This window comes from Bos mutus, chromosome 1 (genome assembly GCF_027580195.1).
Source record: "Bos mutus isolate GX-2022 chromosome 1, NWIPB_WYAK_1.1, whole genome shotgun sequence".
Taxonomy (NCBI): domain Eukaryota; kingdom Metazoa; phylum Chordata; class Mammalia; order Artiodactyla; family Bovidae; genus Bos; species Bos mutus.
Genome location: NC_091617.1, coordinates 63,255,608 through 63,272,663, shown reverse-complemented (window position 1 = coordinate 63,272,663; position 17,056 = coordinate 63,255,608). Strand labels below are relative to the sequence as shown.

General features: G+C 43.9%; 1 protein-coding gene across 1 annotated transcript in view; it reads right to left on the bottom strand.

Moving 5' to 3' along the window:
- The window catches only part of ARHGAP31 (Rho GTPase activating protein 31), a 128,409-nt gene that overhangs the window by 24,140 nt on the left and 87,213 nt on the right, over positions 1–17,056 (bottom strand). The window contains exons 4-8 of the mRNA XM_005905441.2: positions 15,982–16,064; positions 14,712–14,819; positions 13,886–14,028; positions 9,684–9,882; positions 5,334–5,458 (exon numbers count right to left, since the gene is read on the bottom strand). Coding sequence (XP_005905503.2) covers positions 5,334–5,458; positions 9,684–9,882; positions 13,886–14,028; positions 14,712–14,819; positions 15,982–16,064 — 658 coding nt within the window. The remainder of the gene's footprint in view (positions 1–5,333; positions 5,459–9,683; positions 9,883–13,885; positions 14,029–14,711; positions 14,820–15,981; positions 16,065–17,056) is intronic.

Below are 17,056 nucleotides of genomic sequence, written 5' to 3'. Positions count from 1 at the left end.
TAATTTTCTTGAAGAGATCACTAGTCTTTCCCATTCTATTGTTTTCCTCTATTTCTTTGCATTGATCACTGAGGAAGGCTTTCTTATCTCTCCATGCTATTCTTTGGAACTCTGCATTCAGATGAATGTATCTTTCCTTTTCTCATTTGCCTTTAGCTTCTCTTCCTTTCTCAGCTATTTGTAAGGCCTCCTCTGACAACCATTTTGCCTTTCTTTTCCTTGGGGATGGTCTTGATCCCTGCCTCCTGTATCATGTCAGGAACATCTGTCCATAATTCTTCAGGCACTCTATCAGATCTTATCCCTTGAATCTATTTGTCACTTCCACTGTATAAACGTAAGGGATTTGCTGTATGTAGGTCATACCTGAATGGTGTAGTGGTTTTCCCTACTTTCTTCAATTTAGGTCTGAATTTTACAGTAAGGAGTTCATGATCTGAGCCACAATAGGCTCCTGGTCTTTTCACTAACTGTATAGAGCTTCTCCATCTTTGGGTGCAAAGAATATATTCAATCTGATTTTGGTATCGAAAATCTGGTGATGTCCATGTGTAGAGTTTTCTCTTGTGTTGTTGGAAGAGGGTGTTTGCTATGACCAGTGCGTTCTCTTGGTAAAACTCTGTTAGCCTTTTCCCTGCTTCATTTTGTACTCCAAGGCCAAAGTTGCCTGTTACTCCAGGTATCTCTTGACTTCCAATTTTTCCATTCCAGTCCCCTCTGATGAAAAGAACATCTTTTTTGGGTGTTAGTTCTAGAAGGTCTTGTAGGTCTTCATAGAACTGTTCAACTTCAGCTTCTTCAGCAGTACTGGTTGGGGCATAGAGACTGTGATATTGAATGGTTTGCCTTGGAAACAAACAGAGATCATCCTGTCGTTTTTTGAGATTGCATCCAAGTACTGCATTTCAGACTCTTTTGTTGACTATGAGGGCTACTCCATTTCTTCTAAGGGATTCTTGCCCACAGTAGTAGATGTAATGATAATCTGAATTAAATTCACCCATTCCAGTCCATTTTTGTTCACTCTTGCCATCTCCTGTTTGACCACTTCTAATTTACCTTGATTCATGGACCTAACATTCCAGGTTCCTATGCAATATTGCTCTTTAGTATCTCCTATTTCTGTTCCATTTTCTAAACATGGTTAAACATCCCTTCACCTGCACCCCCTCCCCACAAAAAACTCCAGTACTATAAACATGGTGAATCAACTTTTAAAATGTTCTTAATTATGAAACTTAAAAAAAAGAGATTTAAAAATTATTTAAATATGTTAATTCACTGATTTCCTTTTTTCACAAGTATATTTCAACAAATAATGAGGCTACTACAGGGTTATGACCACCCCCTATTCTCCCCCACGCAGTCTTTAATTTCTAGGGTTTCAACAACACTCTTCTGGTGAAACATGGCCACTCAGACAATAGTCAAGGTCACAGAGAGCTATTTATATTGATATTGATGGTTCTTTAATTTCACCTCTGCACCTCATCAAAAGCCAGCCAGTTTGATGAACTATTTCTGACTAGCTTGTTCATGAGATAGCAGTGGTTTTCAACTCTGGGTGCATATCAGAATCTCCTGGGGAGCTTTTAAAAAGTTACCAATACTCTGACTTTATCACAGTCCTCCTGATGCAGAGCTGCTGTGGGTGTGAACCACATCCTGTGGGTGATTCTGAGGTGCAGCTGAGCTGAGGAGCCGGCCAGGGACATCCTGTACATTCTATGAATTTACCACTGTTTGATCCAGCACCTGGAGCTTCTTCCTTTCGAAAACCACACGGGGGTGGAAATCTTCCTAAGTCCCGATCAAAGCAAATCATTTATTCTATTTTTATTCAACTGTTTTGTTCTTTTAACTTTTTGGTACTTGGTGAACCTCTTACATTGTGGCACTAATTCTGTAACTGAAGTTCTCTCTGATGTGCTTCAGCAAATCTATTATTAGATCAGGAATTTCTTGCCAGGTACACCGCTTAAATTCTCCTTTGAGAATCCTAACTTCTGACTTGTATCTGGCCTCCCATACCTACGGCGACCTGTCCTCTTCACCTGACCATCTTGCCATTTTGTGAAATACATTTTCCCCCATATAATGGATATTACAGATGGCTACCCAGAATCCATTTCCCTTCTCCTTCTCACAGAGCCCTGTCCAGCTTGGGGGTACCTCATTCCTCACCCAATGGGTGTAATGCCATTCCTCATGCCAGTGATTGGTTCAGGAGTCCAGTCCTAAGCTGGTCAGCACAGAGCACTCCTGGCCATAATGATCAACCCATGTGACTAATGAAGGCTACTATTGTGGGGTGGGAGGTGGGGAGGGCGACAGACACTTAATGGGAGGTTCTGGGAAAGAAGGGTCCCTGTACCAAGAAGCAAGCTACCAGAAATGATGTTCTTTCTCCTTCTGGTCATAATGATAGTCAAAGGTAAAACCTAGAACTATGAATACTATACCCACTTTGTTGCTGCAAAGGGAGCCAGTCTGAGGATAAAGCTGACCTTCAGAGGAGGGCATAGCTGAGGAAAACATGGAAAAATGGAAACACAGCCATTGGACTAAATCGTCCCTGAAGCTTTCCCTACATCTGGGTGGTCCCAATAAGTTACCTCCTTGCAGAAGCCAAGAGAGTTGGATTTGCTCTTACTTGAGCTGAAACCAAGCTTCCCAGGTGGTGCAGTGGTAAAGAATCTACCTGCTAATGCAGGAGACGCAGATGTGGGTTCAATCTCTGGTTCGGGAAGACCCCCTGAAGTAGGAAATGACAATTTGCTCCAGTATTCTTGCCTGGAAAATTCCATGGACAGAGGAGCCTGGCGGACTACAGTCCATGGGGTCCACGGAGTCGGACACAACTGAGCACGCACACACAGCCTAAACCACTGAACCCACTGTACCTGGTGAAATCCCTCATTACTCCAGTAGGACAATGTGATGACTTCTAACATCTGTGCTTTATGATCCCTTGGCACACAATTATAACCAGTGTTGAGGAAGCTTCTTAAAGATATTCTCTAAATTTCCTCTACAGATATTAGTTTTTTCCCAAAAAATCTTTATTGTTAAGAATTTCAAACATTCAGAACTGCTGAAGACCTCTAAACCTACCATCTAGGTTCACATTTTGCCATGTTTGTTTCATCTATTTCTAATCTATTTATCTACCTACATACTTATATCTTACAGAATCATTTGAAAGTGAGTTTGAATATTTTGACACTTCATCTTTAAATACTTAACTTTAGCATAAGAGTCGGACACGACTGATCGACTTCACTTTGACTTTTTCATTTTCATGCATTGGAGAAGGAAATGGCAACCCACTCCAGTGTTCTTGCCTAGAGAATCCCAGGGATGGGGGAGCCTGGTGGGCTGCTGTCTATGAGGTCGCACAGGGTCGGACACGGCTGAAGCGACTTAGCAGCAGCAGCAGCATGTCTCGTAAGCACCAGCAAACTATGAAAATTTACTGTTTTTAATTTCATCTAAAATCTAGCCTATTTGTCCTCAAAATTATCTTTTGTAGCCCTTAAACAAAATTTTTTTTAATTTATTTTTGCTGCACTGTGTCTTTATTGCTGCATGTGGATTTTCTCTAGTTTTGGCGAGCAGGGGCCACTCTTCGTCGTGGTGTGGAGGCCTCTCACTGTGGTGGCTTCCCTGGATGCCGAGCACATGCTCCAGAGTGTGGGCTTCAGTAGTCGTGGCACACAGGCTTAGTTGCTCTGCAGCACGTGGGATATTCCTGGACCAGGGATCGAACTCATGTTCCCTGCATTGGCAGGTGGATCTTAACCACTGGACAACCCGGGAAGCCCTGTAGTATTTTTTATTTTTTCACACTAAGATTCAATCAAGGTTTGCTCATTGCATTTGTAAGTTTACCTTTTACTACTTGTTTTCATAACTATTGCTCTCATTTTTAAAAAATCATGCTTTCAGTCTATAACACTAAATGCCACTGTGGCAAATTCTTTGGCCTTCCCTTTCTGAAACAATATTCAGCTTGATTGATTATATTCCCCATTTTATAGTGGTTCCCTTGGTTCCCTCCTGCATCAGTTCTACTTACTACTCAGATATAATTTTCACAGGGCAGCATCCTTATTTGAATGTCAGATCTTCCTTACAGTAAAGTTCATTAATAAATGTAGAAAGAATGATGAAAATGGAAAATTACCATATGGTAAATACCATAGTTATAACTGTTATAGGCAAGAACCACTGATGGATATTAAAATTCATGGATGAAAGTATGATAAGGAAAAGGATATTTGCATGGTCTGAAAGTATCTCCCACAAGACACTTATTAATTGCAAAGGAAAAAAATAGTAAGTTCACAGGAACAAACCTTGTAGACAGCACTTTAACCGAGTGATCAAAGTTGACATCACCAACAATAAAACACTGACCTCATGGGCCCTCTGATATGACGCACTGTGACAGGCACAGCATTTGTAACCTCAATCTAACCATGAGAAAACATCAGACAATCCCAAACTGAGGTATATTCTACAAAATAAATGGCCAAAACTCTTCCAAAGTGTCAAAGTCAGAAAGATGGAGGAGCTGCCTAGGTTGGAAGATTTAGGAAGCATGACATTTAAATGCAGTGTGGGTTCCTGGACTAGATTCTGGCCCCGTGGGGCCTGGACATTAGTAGGACAAAGGGCCCAATACAAATAACATCTGTAAATTATTTAATAGTATTACATAGATATTAACATTATGGTTTTGATCATTGTATTACAGTTAATTAATACATTAGTTTTTGGGGAAGCTGCATGAAGGGTATATAGATTCTCTGTGCACTATTTTTGAAAAATTTTTGTAAATCCAAAATTATTTAAAAAAGAAACACTGGACTTCCAAGGTGGTCCAGTGGTTGGGAACCCACCTGTCAAGGCAGGGGACACGGGTTCCATCCATGCTCTGGGAAGACCCCACACACCTCAAGAGCAATGAGGCCCATGGACCGCAACTACTGAGCTTATGCTCTAAGCCCACGTGCCATGACTACTGAAGCCCTCACACCTAGAGCGAGGGCTCTGCAACAAGAGCAGCCACTGCGATGAAAAGCCAGTGCACCGCAACGAAGAGCAGCACCTGCCCACTGCAATAGAGAAAAGCCCGGGTAAAGAAGACCCAGTGCAGCCAAAAATAAATAAATAAACTTAGTAAGAAACAAAAAAGGCTCTTCAGTTAATTTATAAGTTTCTCTTCTAGGATTAGTGAGCTTGACCTAATCAAACCAAAGACTTAAGAAACAGAACTAAAAATATATATTTATATCTCTCTTATGAACATAACCATTGTTGATTCTTACCTGAGAGCCTCTGTCCTCTCACAAATACACTCCCGTTTCTACTCAGCTTTGATTTGGAGTCTGATCCAGAACGTCCCAGGTTAAATATTGATTTCCACTTCTTGGATTTACTGGAGAGCTTTCTTCTAAAAGAGCCAAGCCACAGCGGGTAAGTTGGGTAACTAGCCATTTCAATGGGACTCTGAACTATAGAAGGAATATCCCAAACATGTTCTTAGTTATGAATGATTCTGACATGGCAAGAAATTCTTTTAAAAAATCCAAGCTGAGCCTGACTCTCACCCTGTCCAAGGATGCCCTTGATGACCAAGCCAGGTTTTCATGAGTCAGAGTGAAGGATCACATTTTTCAGAGGTGCTATTAAAAGCAGGAAAGTGAAACTGGCTTAATCATGTTTGACTCTTTGTGACCCCATGGACTGTAGCCCACCAGGCTCCTCAGGCCATGGAATTCTCCAGGCCAGAATACTGGAGTGGGTTGCCATTTCCTCCTCCAGGGGATCTTCCTGACCCAAGGACTGAACCCAGGCCTCCCACACTGAAGGCAGATTCTTTACCATTTGAGCCACGAGGGAAGCCCATTAAAAGCAGGGGTTGGCAGCAAACAGAGGCAGGGGTTGGTGCGAGACTCAGAGGTCACAAGCAACCACAGTTCTGGGAATTCTGGTAGAAATTCTGATGAACACTTTTCTCCTGGGTTTTCAAAGACATCTATTTCTTACGGGAGTAAACACTAAAGACCAGAGACCTCAGTCCTTTTTTGCTCCCTGCACTGCAGCCACACTTCTGGGACATACACAGATGAGGAGAAGGCTAGGGAAGACTTCAGTGGGCTGGACAGGGGGTGGATGAGAGAGCAACTTAGAAGACAGCCTGGCCCCGGAGAGCTGCAGACTGCTGGGTGTGGTCAGTGGCCACGGCAGAGAAACGCAGAGGGTGGCCAGTGTCTCTGGCTTTGTCTCTTATTTCCCTGATGAAGCAGGGATAGTTGAGTGCTAGACTGAAAACAGAGAAAGTAGGGAAAACCACTACACCATTCAGGTATGACCTAAAGCAAATCCCTTACGATTATACAGCAGAAGTGAGAAATAGATTCAAGGGATAAGATATGATAGACGGAGTGCCTGAAGAATTACGGATGGAGGTTCGTGACATTGTTCAGGAGGCAGGGAGCAAGACCACCCCCAATAAAAAGAACTGCAAAAAGGCAGAATGGTTGTGTGAGGAGGCCTTACAAATAGCAGTGAAAAGAAGAGAAGCAAAAGGCAAAGGAGAAAAGGAAAGATATGCCCATTTGAATGCAGAGTTCCAAAGAATAGCATGGAGAGATAAGAAAGCCTTCCTCAGTGATCAATGCAAAGAAACAGAGGAAAACAATAGAATGGGAAAGACTAGCAATCTCTTCAAGAAAATTTGAGATACCAAGGGAACATTTCATGCAAAGATGGGCACAATAAAGGACAGAAATGGTATGGACCTAACAGAAGCAGAAGATATTAAGAAGAGGTGGCAAGACTACACAGAAGAACTATACAAAAAAGATCTTCATAACCCAGATAATCACAACGGTGTGAGGCTTCACCTAGAGCCAGACATCCTGGAATGTGAAGTCACATGGGCCTTAGGAAGCATCACTACAAACAAAGCTAGTGGAGGTGATGGAATTCCAGTTGAGCTATTTCAAATGCTAAAAATGATGTTGTGAAAGTGCTACACTCAATATGCCAGCAAATATGGAAAACACAGCAGAGGCCACAGGACTGGAAGAGGTCAGTTTTCATTCTAATCCCAAAGAAAGGCAATACCAAAGAATCTTCAAACTACCACACAATTGCACTCATCTCACACACTAGCAAAGTAATACTTAAAATTCTCCAAGCCAGGCTTCAGCAATACATGAACTGTGAACTTCCGGATGTTCAAGCTGGATTTAGAAAAGGCAGAGGAAATAGAGATCAAATTATCATCATCTGTTGGATCATCGAAAACGCAAAAGAGTTCCAGAAAAACATCTGCTGCTGCTTTATTGACTATGCCAAAGCCTTTGACTGTGTGGATCGCAACAAACTGAAAAATTCTTCAAGAGATGGGAATAACAGACCACCTGACCTGCCTCCTGAGAAATCTGTATGCAGGTCAGGAGCAAGTTAGAACTGGATATGGGACAACAGACTGGTTCCAAATAGGAAAAGGAGTATGTCAAGGCTGTATATTGTCACCCTGCTTATTTAACTTCTATGCAGAGTACATCATGAGAAACACTGGGCTGGATGAAGCACAATATGAAATCAAGATTGCTGGGAGAAATATCAATAACCTCAGATATGCAGATGACACCACCCTTACGGAAGAAAGCAAAGAACTAAAGAGCCTCTAGATGAAAGTGAAAGAGGAGAGTGAAAAAGTTGGCTTAAAACCCAGCTTTCAGAAAACTAAGATCTTGGGATCTGGCCCCATCACTTCATGGCAAATAGATGGGGAAACAGTGGAAACAGTGGCTGACTTTATTTTTCTGGGTTCCAAAATCACTGCAGATGGTGACTGCAGCCATGAAATTAAAAGACGCTTACTCCTTGGAAGGAAAGTTATGACCAACCTAGATAGCATATTAAAAAGCAGAAACATTACTTTATCAACAAAGGTCTGTCTAGTCAAAGCTATGGTTTTTCCAGTAGTCATGCATGGATGTGAGAGTTGGACTATAAAGAAAGCTGAGCGCCAAAGAATTGATGCTTTTGAACTGTGGTGTTGGAGAAGACTCTTGAGAGTCCCTTGGACAGCAAGGAGATCCAACCAGTCCATCCTAATGGAAATCAGTCCTGAATATTCATTGGAAGGACTGATGCTGAAGCTGAAACTCCAATACTTTGGCCACCTGATGTGAAGAGCTGACTCATTTGAAAAGACCCTGATGCTGGGAAAGATGCTGGGAGAGAAGGGGACGATAGAGGATGAGATGGTTGAATGGCATCACCAACTTAATGGACATGAGTTTGAGTAAGCTTCAGGAGTTGGTGATGGACAGGGAGGCCTGGCGTGCTGCAGTCCACGGGGTCACAAAGAGTCAGACACGACTGAGCGCCTGAACTGAACTGAACTCAGATGGGGCCCAGAGGACCTGCTGCCACCAGAGGTCACCACAGAGGCCTTGCCGGGCTCTGGCTGGCCTAGCCATTATATTTCATAAAGTTCTGGGATGAAACCCTGGCACCTGTGGGCTCCACAGAGGACGTCTTCTCCACAGGGTTCTCAAAGAACACATGCTTCTACCATCAGCGATAGACCTGCAGTGCTTCGTGGTTTCCGTCGGATCTAGCCTAATGTCGTCAAGCACTTGGCCTTGAGCCTATACCTTGAGGCATGGTGCACCCCAGGTGTGGCTGACAGCACAGGGAAGGTATACTTGATTGTCCTTCAGAGCTATCCTTCTTCCTGATCCCTGGATAAAAGTGTCATCCTCCAGGGATTTGGGGGGAGGGGCAGTGCCAGGAAATGGAGTGTTTCCTGCCAGGTGAGATCCAGTCACCCTTCCCAGGCACCTAGCGCGCTCTCCCTCCCCAGAGGGAAATAGCTGTGCCATCATGTGGAGGACACTGACGAGAGGTCTGAGGGTTCTACTTTTACACCTCCTTTCACTGACCAAACAGCAAGGATGATACTCTGCAACAAAAAGATTGCCTTCCGGCTCCTCCACTTACTGTCTGCCTAGAATTTAGGACTCTTGCTTCCATAACCAAGGAATGTGTGGAGACCAGGGTTACAACAGAAGAAATGAAAAGGAGAGTGAGGAAAGACATGAGTGAAAATGGTGTTTGTTTTGTTTTTGCAGGGAAGGGAAGGCTCTGACAGGTAAGAGAGGAGGAACAGAAGCCAGGATGCATGTCCTCAAGCGCCGTGTCCTCAAGAGTTTTCAGCCCAGAGTGGTGCTTTGTCAACTTGTCCTCCGTCCATCGCCACGCCTTTTATAATGTGCCATGAAGGCGCAGGGTGGGAGGAGGCAGCAAATTTTTCTGTTTAGCAACTTTCCTTTTGAAAACATCAAGGCTATTTTGTCTAAGCTAGGAAATAAGGGATTTTAGTTATGATTCTTGACACCTATGAGCCCTATCCCCACCATAGTACTAGGGATCTCTGGTGGGAGATCAAGGTCTCAAAGACTTTGGGGCAGTGAGGGAATGCACATTGGTGGATGTCGTGGCATCAGTTCCCATCTCTTCTGGAAGGCCGCCTTACCCCCCAAACCAGATCACAACCCCAGCCCATGCTGCCATTATAGCCGAGACTCTAACCACTTCCTCCTCTGTCCCCTGCCACCCAAACATCTCCCAGAATTTGAAAGAAGGCCACTTACTTGTTGTCTGGTAACTCAAGGACAGTGTGGAAGAGGGTGCCCATGGGAGGGACAATCTCGGGCAGGCTATTCTCTCTTCTTTCCTTCCTGGCAGGATGATTAGTAGCCAGGCTCCGGGCCTGAGCTTCCTCCAGACTCACCAACTTCATGGGCAGGGAGAGGGCGGGCAGAGTCAGGCTCTTCATGATAGGCCGGTTTTCTGTAAAGAGAAGAGAAGAGCTCATAGACCTCCTGGGAGTGGATCTGTTCACCAGTTCCAGCCAGATGCCTGCAGCCACAGCTCCTCCATTCCTGACCTCCTGGCAGGGGCTTCTCTTGGGCATAGTGGGGTCTGTGGCAAAGACTACATATAGGAATGTGATAGCAATCCTGGCCAGCCCAGCCAGAGGGCACACAGAGGCTTCAGAAGGTAACCTGCATTCCTGTACTTTTCAGAGACAGACTATTCATTCATTCACGCAACAACATATTGAGCACTTCATGTGTGCCAGAGTAACAGCTAAGGGTATTTGCCCCTGGGTACTGCCTAGTCCTTCGGTCAGGTGAGAATGTGTGTTCAGCCACAGAGGAGGTCTCACTCAGCTAGGGTGGGGATGAGATTACCCCTTCTCTTGGCAACCCACTCCAGTACTCTTGCCTAGAAAATCCCATGGACAGAGGAGCCTGGTAGGCTGCAGTCCATGGGGTCTCGAAGAATCGGACACGACTGAACGACTTCACTTTCACTTTTCACTTTCATGCATTGGAGAAGGGAATGGCAACCCACTCCAGTGTTCTTGCCTGGAGAATCCCAGGGACGGCAGAGCCTGGTAGGCTGCCGTCTATGGGGTTGCAGAGAGTCGGACACGACTGAAGTGACTTAGCAGCAGCTGCAGCTGGAAAACATGGCCTCTAAGGCAATTTAAGGTTGGAGGTCCATACAGTCAAAGCTATGGGTTTTTCCAGTAGTCATATACAGATATGAGAGCTGGATCATAAATAAGGCTGAGGGCTGAAGAATGCTTTTGAACTGTGGTGCTAGAGAAGGCTCTTGAGAGTCCCTTGGACTGCAAGGAGATCAAACCAGCCAATCCTAAAGGAAATCAGCCCTGAATATTCATTGGAAGGACTGATGCTGAAGCTAAAGCTCCAATACTCTGGCCACCTGATGTGAAGAGCCGACTCATTGGAAAAGACCCTGATGCTGGGAAAGAGTGAGGGCAGGAAGAGAAGGGGGCAGCAGAGGGTGAGACAGTTAAATAAATAGTATCGCTGACTCAATAGACATGAATATAAGCAAACTCTAGGAGATGGTGAAGGATAGGGCAGCCTGCCATGCAGTCCATGGGGTCATAAAGAGTTTGCTACGAATGACTTAGTGACTGAACAACGACAACAAATGACTTATTCCATTTTGTGTAAACGTTCAGTATGGTACCAAAGTCAATAAGAATTCAGAACATTTAAGGGAATGCACTGAATAATATGTATTAGAGGCAGTCAAGAGTTAAAGGCTCAGAGGAAACTAAATTTCAATATGTGGGACAAAAGCTGATTAAGGCAATGGTCATAAAAAAGACAGGCATTTCCAGGGTGGAATTAGGAACACCCTTAACACTAACAGTCATGGGTGGAATTTGCTGTCAAGAAGAACATTTCCCAAAGTCATAATTCTCTACAATGGTTTATTTATTTGTTTTCCTATTTTTTTTTTTTTCCCTCCCAGAGGCATCACTGGGTAAGGAAAAAGCACAGGCTGGAAAATTTAGGTTCCATGTTCAGTCCTACCAGTTGCTAAGCTTTTCTGGTTCTCCGGTTCTTCATGTATAAAATAAGGTTGATAACTTTAGGATGGTTGTTGTGATAAGGCAATCAGATGATATGTGTGGAGGGCCCGCCATAGTTCCTGGCATACAGTAAGTCCCCAGTGAATTACTGGTTGATTCAAAAGGATGAATGAATGAAAGCATACTATTTCTCATTCCCAGGTGGTGCTAGTGGTAAAGAACCCACTGGAGACATAAGAGTTGTGGGTTCAATCCCTGGATTGGGAAGATCCCCTGGAGAAGGCAATGGCAGCCCATTCCAGTATTCTTGCCTGAAGGATCCCATGGACAGAGAAGCCTGGCAAGCTACAGTCCATGGGGTCGCAAAGAGTCAGACAAGACTGAAGAAACTTAGCACAAAATGCAAGGTAAAATAAAGATATAAAAAACGTCAGCCATTCCTAGGTATATAGTCAAGACAATTAAAAACACACGTTCACACAGAAACTTGTACATGACTGTTCACAGCAGCATTGTAATAACCAAAAAGCAGAAACAACCCAAATGTCCATCAACTGATAAGTGGATACATAAAATATGGTATATCCATACAATAGAATATCATTCAGCTATTAAAAAAATGAAATGCTGATCTATGAGAACATGTGCTAAGTGAAAGAAGTAGGTCATTAAAAGCCATGTATTGTATGATCCCCCTTATATGAAATGTGCAAAAGAAGCAAAATCCATAGAAACAGGAAGCAGATGACTGGTTGCCAGACTCTGGTGGGAAGGGAGGACAAAATGTGGAGTGACTATTTTACTGGGTATGGGGTTTCTTTCTGGAGTGATGAAAACATCCTGGAATTAGACAGTGGTGATGGTTGAACAATTCTGTGAATACACTAAAAACCACTGAAATGCACACTATAAAATGATTAAAGCGGTGAATTTTATGGTATGTGAATTTTAAAAGAAAGATCATAAACCACATAGAGGACAGGATGGGGGTAAGAATTATTATACCAGGAATCAAAATTTGATATTAATTGCAATTGATTACTTTGATGGTTATAATTGATTTTCCCAAGCTTATTAGCCAAGCTAGAAAAGAATGCTTTGATCAGCTCATACAAATATTTTGAAGATATAGTTCTAACACACACTGGTTCTTGAGGTATGGACCCTAGCCAGTAGCAGCAGCATCACCTGGAAACTTGTAAGAAACACAGATTTTCAGCAGCACTCCAGACAAGCTGAATCAGAAATTCTGGGTATGAGGTCCAGTAAACTGTGTTTCAACAAGCCTTCCCAGTCATGTGATGTATGCTAATGCTGGAAATTGTACCCTCACACAAATGGTAGTTATCAGGTTTACTGATCAGCTGGATTTTTTATTTTTACAAATTAGGCTCATATGAGTTCGAGCAGCATAAACCAATACCAATGCATTCCTGGGGTTCATTATGTTATCATGAGGACTGGAACATCATGAATTGCATCTCATTACATCCAACCTGGAACAGCTAACTGTTTCTCACATATAGTGGGTTTCAATGCTAGCTAGTCTCTACATACATGCACCCACAAACACACACCCACTGCAGTATGCCCACTGTCCAGGGCAGGGCAGAACAAAGCAAGTGCTCAAGAAACGCTTGCAAGAAAGACAAATACTATATGATACCACTTACACGTGGAATCTAAAAAATAGTACAAATGACGTTATTTATAAAACAGAAACAGACTCATAGAGATAGAAAACAAACTTATGGTTACCTAAGGGGAAGTGGAGGAGGGATAAACCGGGAATATGGTATTACACAGATACACACTACCATATGTAAAATAGACAATAAGGATTCAGGGTGTAGCACAGAGAACTACATTCAATATCTTATAATAAACTATAATGGGAAAGAACCAAAAAAAGAATACAGGTGTGTGTATATGTGTAAATGGAACAAACACAATATTGTAAATCAATTATATTTCAATTTAAAAAAGAAATGCTTGCAAAGAGAAGGCGTTCTGAATATAAATACAAGCATGAACAGGATGCTTCTTAACTCACTCACTTAAGCCTTCTGCAATATCATACTGGAAGTAAAAATAAAAGCTAATAGTTGGGGGGATATTGCCAGTGCCGCTAGATAACAACTGGAAGAGTTTAAGAACTCACTAAAAATAACAGAACAGTATTCAAAGTCACCACACCATGTTCATGGGATAGGCCATGTATGCAACTGATCAGAAACATACTAGAGCCACATCTGCACACACCACACCTTTGCCGCATAGCCACACACGTACATACACATGATCCTCAGACACTGACACACAGTGTTGTCAGCCGACACACATAGCTGACACTGAGAGCTAGATCCCAGCCCACTCGAACTTATTCTCGGATCCCGTGCCTCGGGCAAAGAAGTGGATGCCAGGAGGAGTCATTACCATCATTCTCCAGTGACCCGGGGGTACCGTTGTTAAAGATTTGATCCACATGATTCAGTATGAATTCAATCACCACCTGCTGGACCCGGACTGCGAGGAAGGCTGCATCTCCATTGCAACCAGTGGCTTCAATTTCTTTAGATCTGAACCGCAGAAGAAACACATTCAGTGAATGAGTCTGCCCTACCTACTGAAGCCTAAGTGGGGAGCCAGTGGGCCTTTTGCACAGGCCCTAATTTCTAAATGTATACAGCTTGTTAATTTGTATTAATATAACTATTTAAGATCAATTGAAGAGACGCTTCAAAGGTTGTGAAGCCCAACACACTGGACAAATTGGAAACAGTCACCAGGCACTATAAACTGCAAAGCTGTAAACACTGTATTACTCAATATATAGGAATTGATTTTGTTTTTTTCATAGGATCTCCTTCAAGCTCCAAAGAATTGTTCTAAGGGCAGGTCATCATTTACAAAGTCATGTGAAGCAGCTAATTCAGGTTCTAGCTAGCTAGGACCCCACCAAAACCAACAAAAGCCAAGGAACCCCAAAGACCCAGAAAGACCTTTCCAGGAAATTATAACATACAGGTCTATCACACTGGCCACATCATGGCTGTAGCCAGAATATACTTCTGGGTTCCAGAGTTTCCAAGGTTAGCAGGCAAGGGCTGTTAAAATCACCTTTAATTCCCCTGTGTGACAAATAACCACTTAGCCAAAGGTTTGTCTAGCAGAGGGGCTCAGTTTTGAAGAATCCAGGTTTCGTGTGAATCGGGGGCTGCTTGGAGCCCACTGGGGCAGTGAGGTGAGGGCAGGTGGTCACCTGAGGAGGTTGGGTGCCCACACCAGGGCCAGGTTCCTGGCATGCATGTTGGTCTTGCTGCTGAAGGATGCGATGTGGGCCAGGTGTCGAATCAGGTATTCCAAGGTCCTGTAACGGTTCATTGAAGAAAAAAAAAAAAGTAGGAAACTTCAAAGTCTGTGTGAAACCTGATATCTGGAGATAATTTCTAAGGTTGAGTTAAGAGATTCTAAATACGTCTATTTCATGAATTTTAGAAGGCTATCAGGAAGATATCAAGATAGATGGAAGTAATTTTCTTGACCCTAGGGGCACTGGCCATGGGTGGGGAGGAGACAGTCTCGACAGAAGTCAGCTGAGGATGCTAGTGCAGTCAGAGATGGATCCCGGGACTCACAGTGCTCGGAGCCTGTGCCTCCTGTCACCGAGGGCAGCATGGCCTCCACACAGTCTTGAAACTGGCCCTCATCTCGGCTTTTATTGTAATTCTTTCAGCTATGGGCACCCTTGTACTGGTTAAGGAACTCATTTGGTGGATGAATAACATCTGTTATTGCTGGGATGTTCTTATACCACATCAAAATCTGCCCTCTTATAAAGACCTGGCTAGGTTTAAGAACCACTGGGATTCCCTGGTGGCTCGGATGGTAAAGAATCTGCCTACGATGCTGGGAGACTGGAGTTTGATCCCTGAATAGGGAAGATCCCCTGGAGAAGAGAAAGACAATCCACTCTAGTATTCTCGTCTGGAGAATTCCATGGACAGAGGAGCCTGGTGGGCTATAGTCCATAGGGTCACAAAGAGTCGAACATGACTGAGTGACTTTCATAGGGACAGGTGGCACAGTTAGGGGCTAGACTGTGAGAAGGAGAGAGGTTGAAATGATGAAGGGCTAGTATTGATAAGCATACAGAGACATCAGTCAGCCAAATGCTTAAGAGTGATAGTCAAACCCTGTTTAGAAACCATCTTGGTTTCCACTGATTTGGTTAAGCTATGAACCTGGCTAAGAATCTAGATCTCTGTGAGACTGGCCTGTGCAATCAGAAATGATTCTTATGGGACTCTGAGGTGTACTGTGAAAGTAATTTAGACATGGGCTGTCCCTTCCTGCCAGGGTCTCTGGTCAGGCACCAACTCGCTCTGATACAACTGACCTGTTCGCCTACCTCAACCTACCCCAGAAAGCCACTGTCCACTGAATTTGTCCCCTTTTATGATGCCAGCCTGCATCTGTGGTATTAACATCACATTGAGAGACTGTGAATTTCTTTTACCAAGAATTCTTACCTATAATGGGATGGAGGGAGCTCCTGGATAACATTTTGGATTCGGGCCAGTTGGCCTTCTTCCGGGCAATGAGACACCGCCTCCTGCGGACAAGAAATGAAACAATCTGGTGAGCGCTCAAGAAGAGGACACCCCCCTGGATCTGTGGGGTTTATTTAGGCTTCTGGTACTCCAGCCTCCCAACCACGCCTAGAGATCATCCTTCCAGGAGGCACACTTTTCTAGAAAAAACAAACCACTAAAATCTCCAAGAGTTCATGATGGAAAGTGTCTAACAACGTGGGCACACAGCTGTGTCCTCAGATGGTGGATAGGCATCTGGTAAAGATGGTATGGAATCTTGGGTGTGTTCTGCGTGGCAGACAGAGTCCTCACACTGGGAGACAGAAACAGGGACAGAGACTGAGAGAGGTGGAGATGACAGGGTGGCTGCCTGTTTATTCAGCCAGCTGTCTTTTTGGGTGCAAACAGCCACTTCCATCTAGCCTGAGACTTTCCTGTGGCCAGGCAGCCTGTCGTTGATTCCAGGAAGTGGGGACCACGTGAAGACGTGCCTTCTCAGCAGGATAAGAGCTTTGTCCCTGAGACCCGGTGGCCTTGTCCGGACTTGCTCTCTGGTTGTTTCCTGTGTGGGTATGTGGTTCCCAGCTCAGCTCAGGCCCTCAAGAGAGGCAAGGGCTGCAGTACATGCAGTGTGATTCCAGGCCTGCCTGGGGCTCCTGCACAACACAGGTGTCCCCGACAGATTCCCCTATACCCCGTCCTGTGAATCTGTCCTGCCTGTGCTCAGGCTCAAGGGCCCCTCCCAGTGGCTGAGTACTCAAGACTGCCCGCATGGGAGCAGTACCTGAGTTCAACGTCAGTAGTCACATCTTTTTTTTTTTTTTTCACTACATTATAGTTTACTACACTAAAAATGCACAAATCTGCTACAGCTTCCCGAGTCCTTTCATATGCATAATAACCGTGTAACCCCACTCAGATAGACACTTTAAAACGGCTCAACTATTGGCTCCATTTTCCTAAGTGGGACATCATACCAGAGTTTTGGCCACCAACTTGTTTTTGTTTGACT